Source organism: Nycticebus coucang, chromosome 21 (assembly GCF_027406575.1).
Source record: "Nycticebus coucang isolate mNycCou1 chromosome 21, mNycCou1.pri, whole genome shotgun sequence".
NCBI classification, from domain to species: domain Eukaryota; kingdom Metazoa; phylum Chordata; class Mammalia; order Primates; family Lorisidae; genus Nycticebus; species Nycticebus coucang.
Window position 1 is genome coordinate 67175763 of NC_069800.1, and position 23055 is coordinate 67198817.

At 50.0% G+C, this 23055-nt stretch overlaps 1 protein-coding gene across 2 annotated transcripts in view; it reads right to left on the reverse strand.

The window, feature by feature from the left end:
* The window catches only part of ZBTB46 (zinc finger and BTB domain containing 46), a 61457-nt gene that overhangs the window by 29818 nt on the left and 8584 nt on the right, over positions 1–23055 (reverse strand). For both annotated transcript variants that reach the window (XM_053574902.1, XM_053574903.1), the window contains one exon: positions 11284–12253. In XM_053574902.1, the coding sequence (XP_053430877.1) occupies positions 11284–12220 (937 nt within the window). In that variant the 5' untranslated portion in view covers positions 12221–12253. The remainder of the gene's footprint in view (positions 1–11283; positions 12254–23055) is intronic.

Genomic DNA, 23055 nt, shown 5'->3' on the forward strand with positions numbered 1-23055 from the left:
GGCCCTCTAGGTGGAGACTATGGGGACTGTGGAAGGAGGGCAAAGGGTTCCCACCAGCCCAGCTGCTTGCCGCAGAGTGGCACCAAGCCCCATCTAGCCTCATGGGCCAGGCACCTGCCCAGAGCAGCACGGAGGCCTCAGCCCATACCACCACGTGGGTCCTGCCAGCCCTGGTCATGATACACCCTCGGCCACACAGTCACTGCCCGGTTGTCACAGAGGACCTTGACTCAGTACCCTGGGGTCATCCGCCAGACAAGGGGCCAGAACTGGCTCCAAGTTCTACTCCAGGGCCCAGGGTGCAAGCCCGAGGCTCTTGGGGCTGTGGTATTTCTGACTCTCAGAGAAGAGGAGACATCAAAGAGAGTCAATGCCCCAAATGTGAAAGCGAAAACTACAAAACTCTTAGAAGAAAATCTGCAGGGCCTCAGGTGTGGCAACAGATTCTCAGCTGTGACACCAAAAGCATAAGCACCAAAACTGGTGAGATGGGCTCGGCCCAGATAGAGACCCCTGTGCCTCGAAGGCGCCGGTGGGAAATGGAGCAAATGGCACAGAGCAGAGAAAGAGCATCTGCAGGTCACAGTGTGATATGAGACAGACACCGTGACTTGATTCAAGCATGGGCAAAAGGTCCCACTAGACATTTGCCCCAAGAAAACACAAATGGCCAATGAGTGCATGAAAAGACTCCAGTTAAGTGATCACCAGGGAAGAAGCCCAAAACGGCAGGAGTCACCAGCTCACACCCTCCAGCCAGGGCAGCCACATTGAGGAAACAGGTGATGACAACGCTGGCAAGGACATGAGATGGTAGAACCCCCAGACACTGTGGGCAGGTGCTGCCCCCGTGGAAGGAGTGGGCAGCTCTTCAAAACATCACATATAGAGTTGCCACGCAGCCAACAGTCCCACCTGCAGGCACACCCAGGAGAGAGGAGAGCATGGCCGGAGAGCATGGCCCCACAGCTTTTATATGAACGTCACAGCAACACTGCCCACAACTGTCCACAAGGGCCACAGCTCAAATGTCCATCCCTGAAGGAAGGACAAGCACAATGTGGCCTGTATGTGCCGGGAGCAAGGCAAACACAGAGCACTGAGGCACTGACACGGGGTGACGTGGGTGCAAGTGAAGGCAATGACATGGGGTGACATGGGTGAGGGTGAAGGTGCTGATGCTTGGTGGAAGAGGCCATACCTCATAGCCTTTCATTTCTGTTAAGTCTCCACAGGGACAGAGGAGATAGGGCCTACAGGTGGGGGGAATCTTGGGGTGAGCACCTGAGGCATAGTATTTCCTGCTCAGGTGATGACACTATACGCCATCCCAACTGCTCACTTTAAACAGGCAGTGTGGCCTGTGACCCTGAGTTATTCATGCAACAGATTCTACTGAGCATCATGCTCGAGTCAGCCCAGGCTTGGAGAAGCTTCCCCCCAGCAGAGGGTCACACAGGGCATAAACATTTCCGCAGACCCTGGAGCCCAGTGGCAGAGCCAGAAGGAGGTTGCTGCCCTGCAGGCCCCTTGGGGTGTGGAGACACTCAGGGGAACAAATAGCAAGGCCTTCTCAGGCCCAGGCAAGGAGGGCATAGGGAAGGCAGGACCCACCCGCTGCCAGCATGCAGGGCTGATCCGGGCAGAGGTGCCCTGGAGGAGGAAATAGAGGAGACAGAGGCTGCAGGAGGGTAGGAAGGGAACTTTGCAGGCCAAGGAGAGGCCAAGGAAGGCTGTCAGAGGGAGGAAGCTATCAGGGAGGGAGGCTATCAGAGGGAAGAGGCTGTTAGGGAGGGAGGCTGTAAGAGGGAGGAGGTTGTCAGAGGGAGGAGGCTGTCAGAGGAAGGAGGCTGTCAGAAGGAGGAGGCTGTCAGAGGGAGGAGGCTGTCAGAAGGAGGAGGCTGTCAGAGGGAGGAGGCTGTCAGGAAGGAGGCTGTCAGAAGGAGGAGGCTGTCAGAGGGAGGAGGCTGTCAGGGAGGGAGGCTATCAGAAGGAGGCTGTCAGAGGGAGGAGGCTGTCAGGGAGAGAAGCTGTCAAGAGTGGAGGCAAGGCCAGCCCCAGGCAACCACCAGCCGTAGTAGAAATCATAGTCAATGCAGCTCAGGCATCCATCCTTTGTGACAGAAATGAAGACAGCCATCTTTCAGGCCCTTGGATGTGACGTGGAAGACATCTGGGAACAGGTGCCCAAATGCAGTCACAGCCCTGTGCTGAGCTGCCAGGGTCCAAGGAGACGCAGGGAGGGGAGCACGTGTCAAATGGCGCCAGCAGAAATATGGGAAGTTCAGAGGCCTGTTCACCAAATTCATGGCAAGGAAAACCAGAGGAGATGGGCAAGACAAGTCCTCCAAACCAGAGCGAAAGGACTGTACCAAGACATGTCAGGAAAACAAGCACCAACCAAATGTTTGTAAATATTAAGGAATCATCACTTTTTCTCGTGAGATGGAGTCTTTCTCTGTCACACAGGCTGGAGTGCCACAGCATCACTGCTCACTGCAGCCTTTGTCTCCTAAGGCCAGGTGATCCTCCTGCCTCAGCCACCTGAATAGCTGGGTCTACCAGCTTATGCCCCAGCAGAACTGCTAATTTTTTAATGTGTAATATGTTTTTAAAAGGGGGGTCTTGCCACCCAGAAGTGGAATTGCTGAATCACACAGTAATTCTATTTTTAATTTTTTAAAAAACTCCCATGCTGGCTGGGCGTGGTGGCTCACACCTGTAATCCTAGCACTCTGGGAGGTTGGGGTAGGGGGATTGCTTGAGCTTACGAGTTCAAGACCAGCCTGAGCAAAAATGAGACCCCGTCTCTACTAAAAATAGAAAAATGGAGGCAAGAGAATCACTTGAGCCTGAGTTGCAGGTTGCTTTGAGCTATGACGCCATGGCACTCTACTTAGGGCAACAGCTTGAGACTCTGTCTCAAAAAACAAAAACAAACGAACAAAAAACTCTCATGCTCTCTTACACAGAGGCTGCATGTTTTGACATTCCCACCAGGAGGGCACAAGGTACTATTTCCTTCACTTTGGCCAAAAATTGGTATTTTCCTAATGGGTGTAAGGTGGCATCTCCTGTAGTTTTGACTTGTATTTCCTCATTATTAATGATGTTGAGCATCTTTTCACGTGATCACTGGTCATTTGGAGAAATGTCTATTTTTTTTTTTTTTTTTTTTTTTTGGAGACAGAGCCCTAAGCTGTCACCCTGGGTAGAGTGTGGTGGCATTACAGCTCACAGCAACCTCCAACTCCTGGGCTCAAGCAATTCTCCTGCCTCAGCCTCCCAAGTAGCTGGGACTACAGGCACCCACCACAATGCCCGGCTATTTTTTGATTGCAGCCGTCATTGTTGTTTGGTGGGCCTGGGCTGGATTCAAACCCGCCAACTCAGGTGTATGTGGCTGGCGCCTTAGCCACTTGAGCCACAGGCGCCGAGCCTGGAGAAATGTCTATTATGTCCTTTGCTCATTTTTGAAGTGGTTTTTTTTTTTGTTTGTTTGTTTGCTGCTAAATTGTAGGAGTTCCTATATAGTCTAGATATCAATCCCTTGTCAGATACATGATTCGGAAGCATTTTCTTCAAGGAAAAGGGTATTTTCAACTGTGGTCTTTCACAGAACTTAGGATCAGAACCACAGGGACAGGACTCAGGATCAGAACACAGAGACAAGAATTGAGATCAAAACCACACAGACAGGAACTGGGACCAGGACCAGGAGGACAAAGGGACATGAAGGCAGGGGAGGGGAGGTGGCACTCCGGGTTGGAGCAGACAGCTTAAGGTCCACTGGCTAATATCTGCGAACACCTCTGAACAAGAAACATTAGTGGAGATTCTTCAGACCAGTGCTGTGAGGGCCAAGCAGCTCAGAGCTTGTTCCCCTGGTGTGGACGGCTCAGCCCACAACAAAGCTCAGCAGGCACACAGCTTTTCCTTGGCTCCAGGGAGCAAAGTGTGCACAGGTTCTGGTGTCTCTTCTCACAGGGACACTGTCCTGTCAGATCAGGGCCCACTCTTGCAACCTCATCTAACATTAATTACCTCCTTAAATGCCCATTTTCAAATATAATCACACTGGGGTTAGGGATTCAACACAAAATTCAATCCATAATAAGCTTAAAACTAAAAACTCCCTGCCTGGGAGGCCAGGTATTTACCAGCTTTTCTGTCACCCAGGCTGGAGTGCAGTGGTGATATCATAGCTCACTGCAGTCTCAAACTCCTGGGCTCAAGCGATCCTGCCTCTTCCTTCCTGCCGCAGCCTCCCAAAACAGTGGGATAACATGCCTAAGCCACTACATCTGACCTAAAACCAGAATTTTAATTTGGGTTATATTTATATTAACAATCTAAGTTGAAAAGCATGTAAAAGAAATCTGGTCTGGCCAGGCATGGTGGCTCACCCCTCTAATCCTAGCACTCTAATCCTAGGACGATCACGTGAGGCCACCAGGAGTTCGAAAAAAGCCTGCACAAGAACAAGAGCAAGACCCTGTCTCTACTAAAAATAAAAAATATTAGCCAGGTGTCATGGTGCTCGCCTGCAGTCCCAGCTACCCAGGAGTCAGAGGCAGGAGGATCGCTTGAGCCCAGGCATTTGAGGCTTCTATAAGCTGTGATGAGCCACGGCACTCCAGCCTGAGTAACAGAGTGACACTCTGTCTCAAAAAGAAAAGGAAAAATGAAAGAAAATAAATGTAATTATACAGGAAAATGATTATGGATGCACTGTGTCTAAAAGTTTATCTTCTTACAAGTGTTTAACATATATTCTTAATTTCTAAAGTGCTACATTTCTTATCCACGTTTAAACCAAGTTTCCTCATTTACTACAACCACCAAAACATGCTCACATCATATAAGAAATTCTCTTTAATTTCACATACCTGGTTACTAAGCTTTTGCACAGCCGTGCAGTCAAGTGACTCAACGGATAAAAGATGGGCTGGGGTAGTGGCTCTGGGGCACTGAACACCACATTCAGGGCGGTCCTCAGGCCAACCTCCAGCTACACACCAAACCCAACTCAGTACAGGGATCTATGGTAGGACTTCTAGGAAAACCACAGATGGTGCAGCCACTCAGGAACAAAGTTTGGTGGTTTCTATAACACTAACACCCCCCATGACCCAGCGACACCACTCCCAGGTATTTAAAAGAAGTAAAGATACATATCCACAAAATAGCCTTACTAAAATGTCCCCAGAAGCTTTCTTCACAGTAGCAAAAACTGGTAACAGCCCAGAAGTCTACAAAGAAGGGACTGGATATCAGACCCAGGAAGTGCCTGACAAGGGGAAATAACACCACAGTGGAAAAGAGACGAACTACAGGGAGGTGGGGCAACACGGGTCGGGCACAGACTCACTGATGCAGACACCTCACAAGGCAGAGCCCTGCGCTGCTTCACTTGCACGGAGGGCAGATCCTGCAAAATCCATCTAGGACGGAAGGCTGCGGGCCTGGGGACTCCCCAGAAGTCCTGCATCTGAATAGGTGAGGGACCTGCACTCCTCTAAAATTATCAAGAGGTATACTTGCGATCGCTGCACTTCATGGTGTATGAAATTTAGCTAAAAGACATAAATACACTTAACTCTAATTATGAAATGCCTGCTGAAGCATCTAGATGGAGTACACTGATGTCTATAATGTACTTTGAAACGCATTGAAATAAGATGTGTTTTGGGTTGTTTGATGGATAGATAATAAAGCAACCATAGCAAAATGTTAAGAACTGGAGTGCCTGGACAGCAGACGAGCTCACTCTTTCATTTTTTTCAACTCTAAATTTAAGTATTTTCCCAATGCAATGTTATGGGTAGAAACAAAAAATCATCCAAACTATACACCTGAAAATCTGTGTGGCTTGTTGTATATATATTATATCTCAAAAAACAGAAAACAGGAGTGGCCGTTTTCCCCTCAAAACACCTCATTATTACAGGCATACTTGTGTGGCAGGCTGATAACATCCCCCCAGAGATGCCCACATTCTGGTCCCCAGAGCCTGTGGATAAGTCATCTCTGATGGCAGAAGGGAATGCACAGATGTGATCAAGTCATGGATCTGGGCGGTGCCTGTGGCTCAAAGGAGTAGGGTGCCAGCCCCATATGCCAGAGGTTCAAACCCAGCCCTGGCCAGAAACTGCAAAAAAAAAAAAAAAAAGTCAAGGATCTCAGATTATTCGAGTGGGCCTTACATGGACTCACCAGGGTCTGTGAAGGCAGAGGAGGCAGGACGGTCAGAGGAGGGTAAGGGTGAGCAGGGGAGGAGGACAGGAGAGGTGGCCCTCTGCCAAACCCCTGCCCAACCCATGCCCAGGATTAGGGACCCAGATCTAGAAAGTCCAGGGGCAAAGAAAGGCCAGGCTATGCACAGTGAGAGCAACGACACCTATCCAGGCAGTGAAGCCCTCAGCCACAGACCAGGCAGAGGTGCAGAAGTGAAGGTCATGGCCCCTCCGCCAGAGTTCCTTCTGGTTCACTGAGGACATCAGGGTCTCCCCATGAGTCTCTGCCCCTCTCCTGTGCCCCTCGCCAGCAGGGCCTCCCATACTGTCTGTACCTCCTGTACCTCCCAGCCTGCCCTAACAGACTGTCATGGGTCTGATCAGTACTGGCTGCAGTGACCCCGCACACTCCTGAAGGATTCAATCGTGCTCCAGGCATGAGGAGGGGTGCAGAACACAGGACTGGCTCAGCTCCCCAAAACATCCCGTGCGGGTGGAGGTGGACCCAGCTCAGCCCGCAACTCACTGAAGCATACAGTGTTGCCCCCCTCAAACCCTCTCACACAGTTCCTTTCAGTAGACATGGCCGGGCCTGCCGTACTTCTGAGATGAGCCATGAGAAGGTAGCCTCTTCCACAAATACTGTCCAGAGAGGCTACGGGCGTGGCACTCAAGAGTTCCTGGGGCCACCAGGAGGGCTGGAGGGTTCCCGCCCTCAGTCAGAATTGAGTCTTCCCCTCAGTTAAGGCTGCGCCTGCCTCATTCAGGATGCCTAAGATAATTGGGGGTGCTTCCTCCTCCCCCTTCCTGGAGGGTGAGGAGGAGACCCAGGACAGGACATGAGAAGGAGACATGGGAGGGAACACGGGAGGGACACAGGAGAGATCTAGAAGGAGACATAGGAAGGACACAGGAGGGGATATGAGAAGGGACTTAGGAGGGACACAGGAGAGGACACCAGCCGTGGCCCCTTCCTTGGCCAGTTTCTCCTTCATCTGCAGCAATTGGCTCCAAGGGTTAGAATGCACTTGGCCTGCTAACAGGCCACCAAGAGGCAGGGAAGAGGCCTGGGAGGACAGAGGCCAAGCTGTCCTCCGTATGAAGAGGCCACCCAGCCTCTGTATCAAGTGTCCCAATGGGCCACAGTCACCACCGGATACATTTCTTTACAAAAGGGCTTTTTTTCTCCTATAGATGGAATGAGAATACATCTTCTCTAAGATGTAATAAATCTTTGACAAAAACAAAATGACCTCCATCGGAAATCAGAATTTATGCTTCCAAATCTCAGCCCAAGGGCCAGGGGTGGAGGATGACAGCTCGAGGCTCAAGGCACAACTGGCCACCATAATATGGACAGAACTATCCCACGCACAAGCCCACAGCCTCATGTCCTGTCTTAGCAACTCAGACTGATCTGACGGAAGATTGCATGTTGCCTTGGTAACTGAAGGGATTTCAGACTCTAACAAAAGTACACAGCCAAAGTCACTTGTTGGATCCTAAAAACACCTTCTGCTCGACAACTGCATTTAAAACATCCAACCCACAGGCTTATGGAGAGCACTGTTTCTTAAAACCATGATCAACTCTGGTAATATAAAGGCCTCTAGCAGATCACCCAAGGGTGACTTAGGGCCTGCACAGCCAGGTGTCCTGGGACCAGGGATGGAGCCCCGAGGCCCGGACACCTTTGAACATTAGAACATTTCCCACAAAGCCCTGCCATTCACTAGGGCCTACTGCTTCTCATGTTTCAGTTGGAACTGGTGGGAGATCAGTCAGGAGCAGGCAGAAGGCCACGCTCCCCACCTGCCAGGAAATGAACCATCCTTCTACCAGCTCAGAAATGTAATGTGCTTCTGATTTGCTCAATTAAACTCCAATAGTTCTTGGGGCAGGAGACCAGGGGATGTCTGGCAATGTCTGCAGACATTTTTGGTTGCTATGTTGGATGTAGGGGATCTGGGGCAGGTGCTACAGCATATAGTGGGTGGGGCCAAGGTGCTGCCAACACCTCGCAGGGCCCAGGAGTGCCCAGCCCCAGGTTGAGTACCCCTGAGTTAAACCAGCAATTACTTCACAGCCAGGAATCTGACCCTGCAGGGACACCCAGCAACAACTAGAATCAAGATGAGCAGCAGAAGCTACAGTGTGTCACCTAGAATGGCCATTACCTGGTTACCTAAGGTGGGGGAAGGAGGGAAGGGGACATATTGTTTAATGGATACAGAGTTTCAGTTTGGAATGATGAGAAAGTTCTGGAAATAGATAGTAAGATGGTTGCACAGCAGCCTAAATGTGCTCTATGCCCTATCACAATGTTTTGGTCAGTGACAACTGAATACACGACGGTAGTCCCATGAGATTTAATGGAGCTGAAAAATTCCCATCCTTAATGACACTGTAGCTGTCGTAACGTCCTAGCACAATTTTTAAAATAGATTCTGCAAAGCCTAAATGCAGAAGGCTTATAAAGTCTACATGGTGCACACCATTCACCATGCACTGACTCGCCCAGAGCAGCTCCAGTTATGGTAAGTGCCCTATACACGTGTCCCATTTTTTACATTTTTTTTTTGAGACGAAGTCTCACTATGTTGCCCTTGGTAAAGTGCTGTGACATCACAGCTCACAGCAACCTCAAACTCTTGGGGTTCAGCGATTCTCTTGCCTTAGCCTCCCAAGTAGCTGGGACTACAGCTGCCCACCACAACACCTGGCTATTTTTTTTTTTTTTGGTTGCAGTTGTCACTATTGTTTAGCCGGCCAGGGCCAGGCTCGAACCCACCAGCCTCAGTGTATGTGGCCGGCACCCTACTCACTGAGCTACAGGTGCGAAGACCATTTTTTACCTTTTTTTTTTTTTGTAGAGACAGTCTCACTTTATTGCCCTTGGTAGAGTGCTGTGACGTTACACAGCTCACAGCAACCTCCACTCCTGGACTTAAGCGATTCTCTTACCTCAGCCTCCCAAGTAGCTGGGACTACAGGCACCCCCCACAATGTCCAGCTATTTTTTTTGTTGCAGTTTGGCCAGAGCTGGGTTTAAACCTACCACCCTCAGTATACAGGGCTGGTACCCTACCCACTGAGTCACAGGCGCCGCCCATTTTTTACATTTTTTATCATCTTTTTTTTTTTTTTTTTGAGAAACAGGGTGTTACTACATTAATGAGGCTGGTCTCAAGCTCCTGAGCTCAAGCAATCCTCCCACCCCAGCCTCCGGCGTAGCTGAGACAACAGGTGCGAGGCACCACCTTCTCTACATTTAGATGTGTTCAGAGACAAAAGAACTTAGCCTTCTGTTTTGGTTGTTTAGATACACAAACACCCTTGTGCTGCAGCTGCCTGTGGCATTCAGAAGAGTTGCAGCCATGCAGATTTGTAGCCAAGAGCAGCAGGTGCACATAGTCCAGGAGAGCAGCAGGTGCACACACAGCCCAGGGGAGCAGCAGGTGCACACACGGCCCAGGGGAGCAGCAGGTGCACACACAGCCCAGGGGAGCAGCAGGTGCAGACACGGCCCAGGGGAGCAGCAGGTACACACATGGCCCAAGGGAGCAGCAGTCAGACCACCCAGTGGTGGTGTCTGTGATGTGGGTGTGTCTGTGATGTTCGCACAACAAAATTGCGAGAGAACATATCCCTGTCGTTCAAGATTTAATGTTAACTGCACACTTAAAAATGGTTAGAATGGTAAAGTCTGTGTCACGCATATTTCATCACAATAAGGAAAGCTACAGTATACCTGGGGCTGGCTTTACCTTCCAGCTTGCAGCCCTGAGAGTTCCCTTCCTGTCCTCCCACTCCCAATTTGGGAAGAGGAAGGGCCCAGGGAGCAGGCCGCCCTCTGCACCACAGCACATTCAGTGTTTGCACCATTTCCTGGGGCTTAGGGTCTGAGAGTTTGTTGTCTCCTGTGCCCTGCTCATGATGTGTCCCAGGCTGACTTCTGACCTTCATACTGGAAGGGCCTTCCCACAGCCAGTGCATGCCCAGAACCCCCCACCCTGCTCTGACCCAATACTCTTTTTTTTTTTCAGAGATGGAATCTTACTTCGCTGGCCAAACAGGGTACCGTATTACCAGGCTCCATCACAGCTCCGTGTAGCCTCAAACTCTGGGGCTCAGGCAGTCCTGCCACTTCCCCCACCCCAGTGGCTAGGACTGAAAGTGCCACCACTGCACCTGGCTCCGAATAACTTTCCCTGACCAGGGATACAGCCTGCAGTCAGGGAGGGCATCCTCCGTGTACCTGCCAGCAGTGGGGATACAGGCTCAGCACCAGAAGTGGTGCCTGGAACTAAGTAAACATCTGACTATTTACTCATCTGGGTGACAGAAGAAACTATAACTCAGGTGTGAGGGCCAGCTTTGACAAAGCTAGGCTCAGAGCTCTTGAAACAAACATAGTAAATTGTGTGTGGGCCCGGGAAGAGACCTTCCACCTTGTGCAGACACACTCACAGCTGTAAGAAGAAACACCCATCTGTTGGTTCAAACCACTAGAGCCTCACTAGGAGAGGCTGCTTCCCAGAGCGATCTCCTCTGAACTGACCCCTACCCATGTCCCACCTGCTGCGTGGCAATCACGCCAGGGCAAAGCAGGCTGAGGGTCCAAGGACAAGATGGGTTTGTGTGATGTTTTTCTTTGATATCCGCTACAACAGCGACAGCCAATACCCCAAGTCCAAGGGGTAGGCCATCTAGGGTTGAAGGCCACCTGGTACCTTCATACCAGTCTGCCCCACAGGAGGTCCCCACATGCACAGGAAGAAACCCGGTACCAACCCTCACCCACAGGAGCCAAAGGAGCCCCCAGCTGCCACTCCAGGCCCCAGGCCCCAGCCCCCAGCCAAGGCCTCTCCACTTCACAGGAGCCCCTGAGGAGCTCCATGTGTCAGTGACACCAGTGCTGTGCTGCTGGGGACAGACACACAGGGCCTGGAAATACACTGCTTCTGCCACAAAATGAACAGCCAAAGGCCACCGAAACACGGTGCCTAGGGTAGCTGAACCTGCCTGCAACAAACAAAAAGCTTACTCGGGTCTCGGCTGCTGAAGGGCCAACCTGGCGTTGGGAGAAAAGGGCACCCTGGGGAGCTGGCCCGGCTGTCATCCTCCACCTGCTGCGTGATGTGCCGGACAGTCTCTTTGTTTTTCCGATTCTTCCTGCGGCCTGTGGGCTGCCAGCCATCCCCAGCACCCTGCTCTGAGAAGGAGTTCTGCACTGTGCTGTCCTTGGCAGAGGGTAGCTCGCTGCCTCCATACTGAGGTGGCGAAATCTGCTCTTCCTTGATGTGCAAAGGCCCAAAGCCCACATCTCCAGCCCACAGGGGCTGCGAAGAAATGTCATCGGGGCCGTCGGCCTTGGGCTCTGGGTCTTCCTTCCCGCAGCTGCTACCCCCCTCATGGCAGCTGGCAATGGCTGAGTCTCCAGAGGAATTGGCAGGACTGGTTCGCCGAGCCAGCCATGGGGAGATGCTCCTTCCCGCCATCACGGCGGAGATCAGCGCTTCTGTGCTGCTACCGGCCGGGGCACCCATCTCAAACTCCACAAGCTCATCAGAGGCATCCGACTTGATGCTGATGTCCAGAGCAGCTTTGATGAAGTCGTGGCATGCCTGCACGATGTCCGTCATCTGCAGAAAGCTGGCAGCAGACATCACCTCGATGACATTTCTGCTGGTGAGGGCCAGGTGGGCGGAGTACATGAAGTCGATAATGGCCTTGAAACCCTGGGCTGTGACGATGTCCAGGTGAGTGACAGTGGCCTGGTCGGAAGTCTTCTGGACCTGGCAGTACAGCGTCTTAAAGTAGCGGCTACTGCCGAGCAGGACATTCTTGTGTGCCCGGAAGACCTTGCCCTCCACGACGACGCAGACATCACACAGCACGCCATGCTGCCTCTGCTCATCCAGCTCACGGAGCAGGTGGCGATAGTGGGATGCGATCTCCATATCTTCCTTTCGGTTGTTCATTTGGAAGTTCTGGTGTCGCCTCCTCTATGGACTCTGTGGGGTGAGAATGAAAGGGTCATACAGAGCCACACAGGCAGAGGCTGCGCACAGCAGCCATGTGGGGTAGGGCAGAGTGGGAGGAGGGCAGCGCCCACCCTCCTGGCCCCACGCAGCCCAGAAGGGACAGGTGGGCTGCGTGGAGAGGTGCTGCTGCAGGAGCTGCTGCACACCCACCAGGTGCACAGGTGTGCAGAGGCAGGACCTATTCCTGCACCTGTGGCAAGGTGGCCACGTGCCAGAGGGCGCAAAGCTTGTGCCTGAGGAGGGGCATCTGAAACATGTTTCCAGGTTCACAGCCAACCACTGCCACAAACGGACACGGGCTTCCAAGCAGAGCCCTACACACAGCAACCGGAACATCCCAGGAGCAATGAAAACACACAGCAGCAGTAAAAGCAACTTTCTCTCCCAAACTGAAAATCCAGATGAAATAACCCAAGTTGGGGCCTTCATTCTTCACACTTCAAGAAATACCCTTTTGGGCGGCGCCTGTGGCTCAGTCGGTGGGGCGCCGGCCCCATATACCGAGGGTGGCGGGTTCAAACCCGGCCCCGGCCGAACTGCAGCCAAAGAATAGCTAGGCGTTGTGGTGGGCACCTGTAGTCCCAGCTACTCGGGAGGCTGAGGCAAGAGAATCGCTTGGGCCCAGGAGTTGGAGGTTGCTGTGGGCTGTGTGATGCCACGGCACTCTACCAAGGGCCATAAAGTGAAACTCTGTCTCTACAAAAAAAAAAAAAGAAAGAAAGAAATACCCTTTTATGTATATATAAAATATGTATGTTATATACACACAAAATACCCATAAGAGCAATAGCCTTAGTCCTAAAAATCTCCAAAAATCTGAGCTCAAACCAGCTCAAATTTCCAAAAGGATGGAGGTTCTGGCTTATTGCCAGATCCCAGCCCTGCTTCAGGGAGGCTAGCTCAGTGCCCAGGAGATGGTGTCCAGTATCTGTGGAACACAGGAGAAGCAACCAGAATCTCTTGGCTACTCAGCCCTGGCTTACAAGATCGAAGAAGACTCAAGACCATCCCTCCCAGGCACATCCCTCCCCAGGCCCTCTCAAAACTCGGCATCCTCGTGTTTGCCTGACTCTGCCTCTCACTGTTACCATCACAAAGTGTCACAGACCCGTGGCTCAGACAACAGAAAGTTACTCTAGCACAGTTCTGGACATCAGAAATCAGGATGTCAGCAGAGCCGGGAAGGTTGTTCCAGACCTCGCTCCGGCTTCTGGGTCTGCATCACCCCAATCTCTGCCTTACCTTCACTCAGCGCTGTCCCCCAGCGTGTGGCTGTGTCCAAATTTCCCCTTTTTATAAGGACACCAGTCACATTGGGATTAAGGCCCACCCACCCCAATGACATCATCTTAACGAATTACATCTGCAATGACCCTTTTTCCAAATAAGACCATATTCTGAGGTCAGCAGGTGAATTCTTGGGGAGGCACATTCAGTCTATACTGCTTGGGAAAGATAAAGCTGCCTGATCATTCCTGTTATAAATGCCATCCTCCCAGCTGGCAAGGCGAGTAGCATCACTTTCCTGAAATACCCAAAGATGGTGTTTCTTAGAAGAAAATTCAGCTGGTCTAATGGAGGAATACTCCCCATCCTTCCCAAAGAGCCACCCCAGATGGCCTGAGGCAGCCTCTCTGGGGCACAGGGCAGAAGGGAAGTAGAGCTCTGGATTCACTCCTACATGTGTTTACTCACTTGTCACCACACACATGCCTTCCTTTAGTCCTTACAAAGTATTTTCAGGCTGGGTGATGCTCCCACCTGTAATCCCAGCACTCTAAAAGCCTGAGGCAGGAGGATCCCTTGAGGTTCAAGACGAGCCTGAGCAAGAGTGAGACTCCATCTCTCCTAAAAATAGAAAAAACTAGCTGGGCTCCTGTAGTACAAGCTACTGGGGAAGCTAAGGCAGGAGGATTGCTCAAGCCCAAGAGTTTGAGGTTGCTGTGAGCTATGACGACACCACAGCACTCTACCCAGGGCAACAGAGTGAGACTTTGTCTCAAAAAGAAAAAATTTCAAACATCACCTGGAATCACCTTCACAATGTCCTGTGAGGAATGTAATGATTCTATTTCACATTTCCAGCCGGGAAAATGAGGCAGAAAAGGGTAAAAGGCTTCCATTCGCTCCCCACCCTCATAGCCTGCTGTGGTCCTGGCCCAAACCCAGAGGTGCTGAGGCTTCCTGCTCCCTGCAGTTGTGCCTCACTCCCCCTGGGCCTTCCCCTCCAGTCCGACATAGTGTTCATTTCACATGGTGCCATCATACCAGTCCAGGCCCCATATCTCAGCCCAGGGCCCCAACTTGGCCTCAGACCTGAAAACTAGAGGAAAACACACTGCTTATACTAGAGCAGTGGGACCATGGGCCACAAAAAGGGAGACAAAAGATATCCAGAAAGGCCACACAAGGGTCACAGGATCCATCTACTCCAGTGCATCCTGCCCGGGGAGCGCCAGAGCCCTGGGGTGGTAGGGAGGTGGCACCAGGCATCTCCACCTGGTGGCTTCATTCTTCACAGCACTCAGGTCAAAAAGATGTTGAAGGAGAACAAAAACACATTTCAAATGGAGGAAAAGAATCATTTAAGTTCAAAGCCTGGAGTCCCCAACTGACACCTGCTTACTGGCCGTGTGATGGGAAATGTCAGAAAGTCCAAGCACCCTGATTCAAATAGCAATCAGTAGGCTCATTGTTTGGTTTCCTATATGCATATGAAATCTCTTTATTTGCCAGGAAAACAGATTCTTTAATAATTAGAGAGAACAGGCGGCGCCTGTGGCTCAAGGAGTAGGGCGCCGGTCCCATATGCTGGAGGTGGCAGGTTCATACCCAGCCCCGGCCAAAAATAAAAATAAATAAATAAATAAATAATTAGAGAGAACAATTAAAAAAAAAACACCAGTGACATTTTATAGAAGCAGCAACTATCTCACAGGGCTCAAACTTCTAAATAAATTTAACTTAAAAGTTCTGAAACAGGGGGTGGCACCTGTGGCTCAGTGAGTAGGGCGCCAGCCCCATATGCTAAAGGTGGCGGGTTCAAACCCGGCCCCGGCCAAACTGCAACAACAACAACAAAAAAATAGCCGGGCGTTGTGGTGGGCACCTGTAGTCCCAGCTGCTCGGGAGGCTGAGGCAAGAGAATCGCGTAAGCCCAAGAGTTAGAGGTTGCTGTGAGCCGTGTGACGCCACGGCACTCTACCCGAGGGCGGTACAGTGAGACTCTGTCTCTACAAAAAAAAAAAAAGTTCTGAAACAGGGCAGCGGCTGTGGCTTAAGGAGTAGGGCGCCGGTCCCATATGCCAGAGGTGGTGGATTCAAACCTAGCCCCGGCCAAAAACCACAAAAAAAAAAAAAAGTTCTGAAACAAACTGTTTTTCAGTCAGTTATGTGTAACAAGCTTCTGTAGTCCCAGCCACTCAGAAGGGAGTATCACTTCAGCCCAGGAGTTTGAACCTGCTGTGAGCTGTGATTGTGCCTGTGAGTGGCCTCTGTACTCCTGCCTGGGCAACACAGCAAGACCTCATAGAAAGAAAGCTGACCATCTTAACCAGGCAAGAAAATTATTTCTCTAAATTTTTTTTTTTTTTTAGAGACACAGTCTCACTTTATAACCCTTGGTAGAGGGTCATGACATCACAGCTTACAGCGACTTCCAACTCCTGGGTTTTAGGCGATTCTCTTGCCTCAGCCTCCCCATTAGCTGGGACTACAGGCGCCTGCCACAACACCCAGCTATTTTTTTGTTGCAGTTTGTCTGGGGCTGGGTTTGAACCCACCACCATCAGTATGGGGCTGGCGCCCTGCTCACTGAGCCACAGGTGCCGCCCTATTTCTATAAATTTTAAATCTGAGATACACTGTGACTTGAAATGTCAACTTTAAATACTTGAGCCTCTGCTACCAAGAAAAAAAATAGAACCTAAATGAGAAAGTTATAATACCTGCTCAAAATAAAGACAAAATAAAGGCAACTCAAGGAAAATGAGAATCTTTTTGTTTTCTTAACTTTCAAATTATGGAGAAGTTATAAGAATAACTCAGAGAATTGCCCTACACTCCTTACTCAGATACACTATTTCTTAACACTTTGCCGCTTTTGTTTACATCAAGCAATGTGACGGACTCTTAATAACTTTTTCTTAAAAGTACTTCAAAGCGCCACTTGAGCAGCCAACCAACCACCAAGGTATTGCAGTGGTGTGACTCCGAGCTATCCTATTTCTGAGCCCCAGGGCCCAGATGGGCCTCTTGGGGCTCAGCATTCATTGGAAGGTGAGGGGTGGCTAGCTAGACGCTAAAGGAAGAGCCATTTCGTGGGTAGGCAGAAGCCACATGGGAGGCAGACAGGGAGACTTCACATTGTCATCACTGACTTCCTGTAACGTGTTGCTAGTTTCTAAAGCACACATGGCAACAGCCACAGACTAATGAGAGACGTGGAGTCCTCAGCAACAGACCAGTCACGGTCCCTGTGCCTGCAGTGGCCACTCTTGCTGCCCTTCCACTGCTCCTGGGTAAGGTGGGCCGAGGACAGCACCAGCTGGGACCTGGGCAAGAACTGCCAAGGCGGAGGCCACAGAGCACCTGGCTTCAGGGTGGCCAGGACCAGCCTCTGCCAGGGGCTGGGTGGAACCAAAGAGAGGCTCTTCTCCCCCCAGCCAGGGCCTGGGCTCAGGGCTGCAGGGCAGGGTCACCCTCCCCAACTCCATGGAAGGCCCTGCTTGGACAAGCTCCAAGGGCCCTTTCAGACATAAAAGTCTGTGAGTCATAAGAGGTGGGACCAGCCAATAGGAGCCAAGCACCAGGGACTACAAGGGAAAGGGCTCTCAGCTTGGGGCTAGGTGCTCTGCCTTACCAAGTGACACAGTGGCCTGGAGGTCCTCAAGGAGGGCGTCAAGGTGCAGGCTCAGCTGGCTGTCCACCAACTATGCCCTGAACTCCTCAGCCTGAGTCAGGAGCTGGGTTGGAGGTGTCCAACAAACACGTGCTAAGGTGGTGGGGACCCGTGTCTCTAGTGTGACCCTTGTTATGACCAAGAGCAACAGACCCACCAAAAGGCCTGGGCCTCTCCTCACACCCTCCCTCAGTGGAGAGGACACCCACACCTGAAACTGACGGAGGCACTGGTGGTCTTGGCAAGGGGGAGCTGGGCAAACCTTAGTCTCCTCTCTTCTTTTTTTGTTGTTTTGAGACACAGTCTCACTCTGTCACCTAGGCTAGAGTGCTATGGCCTCGGTCTGGCTCATAGCAACCTCAAACCCACCCAGCTAATTTTTCTACTTTTAGTAGGAATGGGGTCTCTCTCTTGCCTGGTCTTGAACTCCTGAGCTCAAGAGAACCTCCTACCTCAGCCTCCCAAAGAGCTGGGATCACAGGGTTTCACCACAGCCAACCTTTTATTTTCTTTTACAGTCAAAGTTAATCCTATGACTACGTATTTGGCTTAATATTAAACTTAATGTTAAAACTTTAAAGGTTTGGCCAGACATGGCGCCCACAGTCTCAGCTATCTCTTTCTGGGAGGTCCAGGCAGAAGGGGCGTTTGAGACCAGCCTGGGCAGTATAGTGAGACCCTATCTCACACACAGAAAAATTCAAAGGTTTCTGGGAAGAGCCAAAAGAAACCAAGTAAAATGTACTAGACTTTGAGAAAATATTTCAAAGAAAAATATAAATAAACAAAGCTGCGCAAAAATGACTGTAAAGTCACAAATCTCTAAAGACGGCAGGAGTGTGGGAGGCCCAGGGCCTGCAGTGCACTCCCATCTGTGATCCACTACTTATACTTTTGAGACTGTACCTCAAGGAAGTAACCCAAAAAGTTAATTTGTTCAGAGATGGTTCCTCACACTGCATTAATGTAAGAAACACCCAAACACCCAACAATTAGAAAATGGCTGAGAAGGGCGGCGCCTGTGGCTCAGTGAGTAGGGCGCCGGCCCCATATGCCGAGGGTGGCGGGTTCAAACCCAGCCCCGGCCAAACTGCAACAACAACAAAAAAAAATAGCCGGGCGTTGTGGCGGGCGCCTGTAGTCCCAGCTGCTCAGGAGGCTGAGGCAAGAGAATCGCGTAAGCCCAAGAGTTAGAGGTTGCTGTGAGCCGTGTGACGCCACGGCACTCTACCAAGGGCGGTACAGTGAGACTCTGTCTCTATAAAAAAAATAAATAAATAAAATGGCTGAGAAAACTGTGAAGTATTAAAATTGAACAAAACCCAACTGGAATAGCATTAAAAATGTTGTTTATTGGGCGGCGCCTGTGGCTCAGCGGGTAGGGCGCTGGCCCCATATGCCGAGGGTGGCGGGTTCAAGCCCAGCCCCGGCCAAACTGCAACAAAAAAATAGCCGGGCCTTGTGGCGGGTGCCTGTAGTCCCAGCTACTCGGGAGGCTGAGGCAAGAGAATTGCCTAAGCCCAAGGATTTGGAGGTTGCTGTGAGCTGTGTGATGCCACGGCACTCTACCGAGGGCGATAAGGTGAGACTCTGTCTCTACAAAAAAAAAAAATGTTGTTTATTGGCTTGGCGCCCATAGCACAGTGGTTACGGTGCCATGCACTGAGGCTGGCAGGTTCGAACAAAGCCTGGGCCAGCTAAACAACAATGACAACTGCAACAGAAAAATAGCTGGGTGTTGTGGCGGTCGCCTAATCCCAGCTACTTGGGAGGCTGAGGCAAGAGAATCACTTAAGCCCAAGAATTTGAGGTTGCTGTGAGCTGTGATGCTACAGCACTCTACCGAGGGCTATATAGTAAGACTGGCTCAAAAAAAAAAATGTTGTTTATCGCCGGGTGAGGTGGCTTACATGCCTGTAATCCCAGCACTCTTGGAGGCTGAGGTGGGCGGACTGCCTGAGCTCACGGGTTTCAGACCAGCCTGAGCCAGAGTGAGACCTCATCTCTAAAAACTGCTGGGTATTGTAGCGGGTACCTGTAGTCCCAGCTACTTGGGAGGCTGAGGCAAGAGAATCACTTGAGCCCAAGAGTTTGAGTTTGCTATGATGCCATGGCACTCTACCAAAGGCAACAAAATAAGACTCTGTCTCCAAAAAATTAGAAGTTCGTAAAAAAACAAACAAACAAAAAAAAAACTGAGGTTTGTTCATTCTTTTTTTTTTTGAGACAGAATCTTGCTCTCTCCTCCAGGCTAGAGTACAGTGGTGTGATCACAGCTCATTGCAACCTCAAACTCCTGAGTTCAAGTGATCCTCCTGCCTTAGCCTTCCGAGTAAGCTGGGACTGCAGGTGCCCATCACAACACCCAACCTAAATCCGTTTGTTCACGCCTTCCTTCCTTCTTTCCTTCCTTCCTCACAGCAACCTCAAACTCCTGGGCTCAAGCAATCATCCTACCTCAGCCTCCCAAGTAGCCAAGATTACAGGTGCCAACACAATGCCTGACCTAAGTTCTTTATTTCTAAAATCCAAGAAGGAAAGGTACACCCTACCCCCCTGCTTATACTGAGCAGAGTAATATGTTGGGAAACTGGCATCCAGAATGTTAAACTCAGCCTGACCATGAGAGAATCCATATTTAGTCTGAGTTGGAAAATACCACAGTGGAGTCTGTGCTCCTCCCAGATGGCTTTGACTTCTCCCAAACTGTCCTGATGGGGGAGCCAAGAGTCCACCTCTCTGGGTTCCAGAGCCCCACAGAAAGGGCAAGAGGGGCATGGGGCCACAGGCGTAAGAATCCTAGAATCTTGGAGGTGCCATGGGGAGGGGTATCCCCCACAGAGAGGAGACCAGAGGTAGGACCTTCCTCTCCGCCCCTCTCACATCACAGGGAAGCTGCCTAACTTCAGACTTGCACCTCTGACTTCTAAGAGCAGACCAAACCCCTTCAGGGCAGTGGGCGGCGATGCCCAAGGCGATGGACAACCTCAGAGAGGCAAAAAATATCAGGCAGAGCAGTTGCAACGGGCCCTTACTGGTTCCCCAGTTCCTCACATCACCCTTCCAGCATGGGCTGAGGCTGGAGCAGGAGACTGCTGACCCTATCCCCAGACCCGCAGAGCTCTGTGCTTACTCATGGAGCACTTGTCAGCCCTGCCCCTGCACAAAGGTCCCTGTAGCTGTCTCATCTTCATGCCACCGGCAGGGGCTCAGGAAATGCCTACAGGATGAGCCACACAACTCCAGCAAACCCCTTTCCTCCCCAGCTCTACCAAAATTCCAGCGTTTTTTTCAGGAGACAAAAATTTTAGAACAAACCCCACCTCCCTAAGTAGCACGTTTCTCTCACCAACTCCCACTTTTCTAGAAAGACCAGCTCACAGATATTTCAGATCCAGTGTTTGCTAATGGGTAAAAATTATTTACCTAGAAAAAAACGACTAAAGTAAAAATAACTCTTGACTTCGAACTGAGAAGCATCCATTAAGGTATTCAAATGAGGCCTACACAGTGGCTCACGCCTGTAATGCCAATACTCCAGGAGGTTGGGGCAGGTGGATTACTTGAGCTTAGGACCCTGCCACACACACACTGAAAACAGAAAAATTAGCCGAGCATAGTGGCAGCACCTGTAGTATCAGCTACTCAGGAAGCTGAGGCAAGAGGATCGCTAGAGCCCAGGAGTCTGAAGTTGCTGTGAGCTAAGTTGACACCACAGCACTCTAGCCTGGGTGACAGAGTGAGATGCTGTCTCAAACCAAAAAGCGAAAAAGCAATAACAACAAAAAATTCAAATGAAGTGATCCCAGCAAACATTAAAATAAGGTTTTAATACTGACCCACTTCAGGGGCAATCTTTTTATAACAAAACCTCTCACTAATAGGGAAACACCAAATTTTGGCAAAATTACATATCCACTTTTCCTACATGAAAAAAAAAAGCAAAAGTAAATTGTATTTGCATTTTTAGTAAAAACTAAATGAAAATCAATTTAAAATAAGAGAATTAAGGTTTAAAAATGTCATAAGATATTCCTATACTTTATTAACCAATGGCACATTCAGAATTTTTAAAATTAAACTTAAATAGGTCATAAGTGTTTGGAAAAATCCACACAAAGTCTCCTTAACAAAAGGCACATAAATGTTTAAGAGTAAGCACCAAAATATAGAAATTATTAGTGCTTTAAAATATACTGAGTAGAGGATTGGCGCCCATAGTTCAATGGTTAGGATGCTGGCCAGATACACTGGAGCTGGTGGGTTCAAACCCGGCCTGGGCCTGCTGAACAACAATGACAACTGCAACAACAACAACAAAAATAGCTGGGGCTCTTGATTGCACAAATGGACACAGCTATGATTTAACAATAAAAATAAATAAATTTAAGAAATATAGATGGGGCAGCACCTGTGGCTCAAAGGAGTAGGGTGCCAGCCCCATATGCCAGAGGTGGCAGGTTCGAACCCAGCCCCAGCCAAAAATTGCAAAAAAAAAACCCCAAAAAGCTGGGTGTTGTGGCAGGCACCTATAGTCCCAGCTACTTAGGAGGCTGAGGCAAGAGAATCGCTTAAGCCCAAGAGTTTGAGGTTGCTGTGAGCTGTGACGCCACAGCACTCTACTGAAGGCAACATAGTAAGACTCTGTCTCAACAACAATATATATATATTTATATATATATACACATATATATGTATGTATTGAGTAGAAAGTTCTAGTGTAAAGGTCATTGCCACAGTCAGAGAAGTTGCTGCCCCAGCAATTGTCTTCAGACTGGCGTGTCTTGGCCCACTGGCCTCTTTCTTGTCTGCTCTCTGGTCCGACCCACAGGCCCTTGTTCAAAGTCTCAAGGATGAAACCAGCCACCCTACCACACAGGAAATTCAATGGAACTGATAACTCTGACTCTTCCAGAAACAAACCAAACACAACAGAGAGGGAAGCTCCACAGCTAGCAGAATTCCAGGTCCCACCACCTGCACGCAGCGTGTGGCCCATTAGGTAGATTCGGAGAGACCACAGTCGAGCATGCAAGGCACCATCCAGAAGCACCAAGGCCAATCTGGCATTGGTGATGCTGAGGGTGTTGTATTGGGTACCTGCTGTGTGGCATCCCACACAGCAAAGTCCTTCACTGTACAATGCCTGCAACTTGCTCTAAGATAGAGCAAGAGAGAGAGAAAGAATGAGGGAGATGAGAAAGACAAGAACAGAATACTGGGGATTATGCCTACTGCGCAATGGGGATAGTTCTCTGATTTTGTGTATGTCCAGAAACTTCCAAAATACGTATTTGAAAATTTAATTAGGTTATAAAATGGCATAACATTTACAAAATTTGGAAAATATGTAATCAAGTGATGCAGAAATTGTAAGAAAATAATCCATCGGGGCACCCCAACCTCGCTTGGAGACCTGCCTGAGTTTGCAGCCACCTTCCCTTGCTCCATCCCACGGGTGGGATTGTGACTTGTGGCACGACTCTGTCCAAGCCTGGAATCTGACTACAGACCGCAAGCCAGGAAAACAGTGATTTCCACATTTGCCTATGGCTGCCGAGGGTACCTTAGAACATGCTTTGTGCTCACCAAGGCTGCTGAATTGTGTCAGTGTGTCAGCAGTGCGTCACTGCTTAATGATCTTGTTTGATGCATTAAAGTTCCACATTACCATATCACAAAACAAACTTTTCTAAGTTTTGATAACTATATTTAAATAGTGGCTGTCCTTCCTTTAGAAAGGCTAAATACTCAAAAATGTCATCCTGAAAAGGGCTGCCAAGGGAAGAGAAAAGCAAGACCCCCAGTGGCCAAGGTGCAGAAGGGGGTGCCCAGAGTAGGGTCCCAAATCCTGCTCTAGATGGGAGAGACA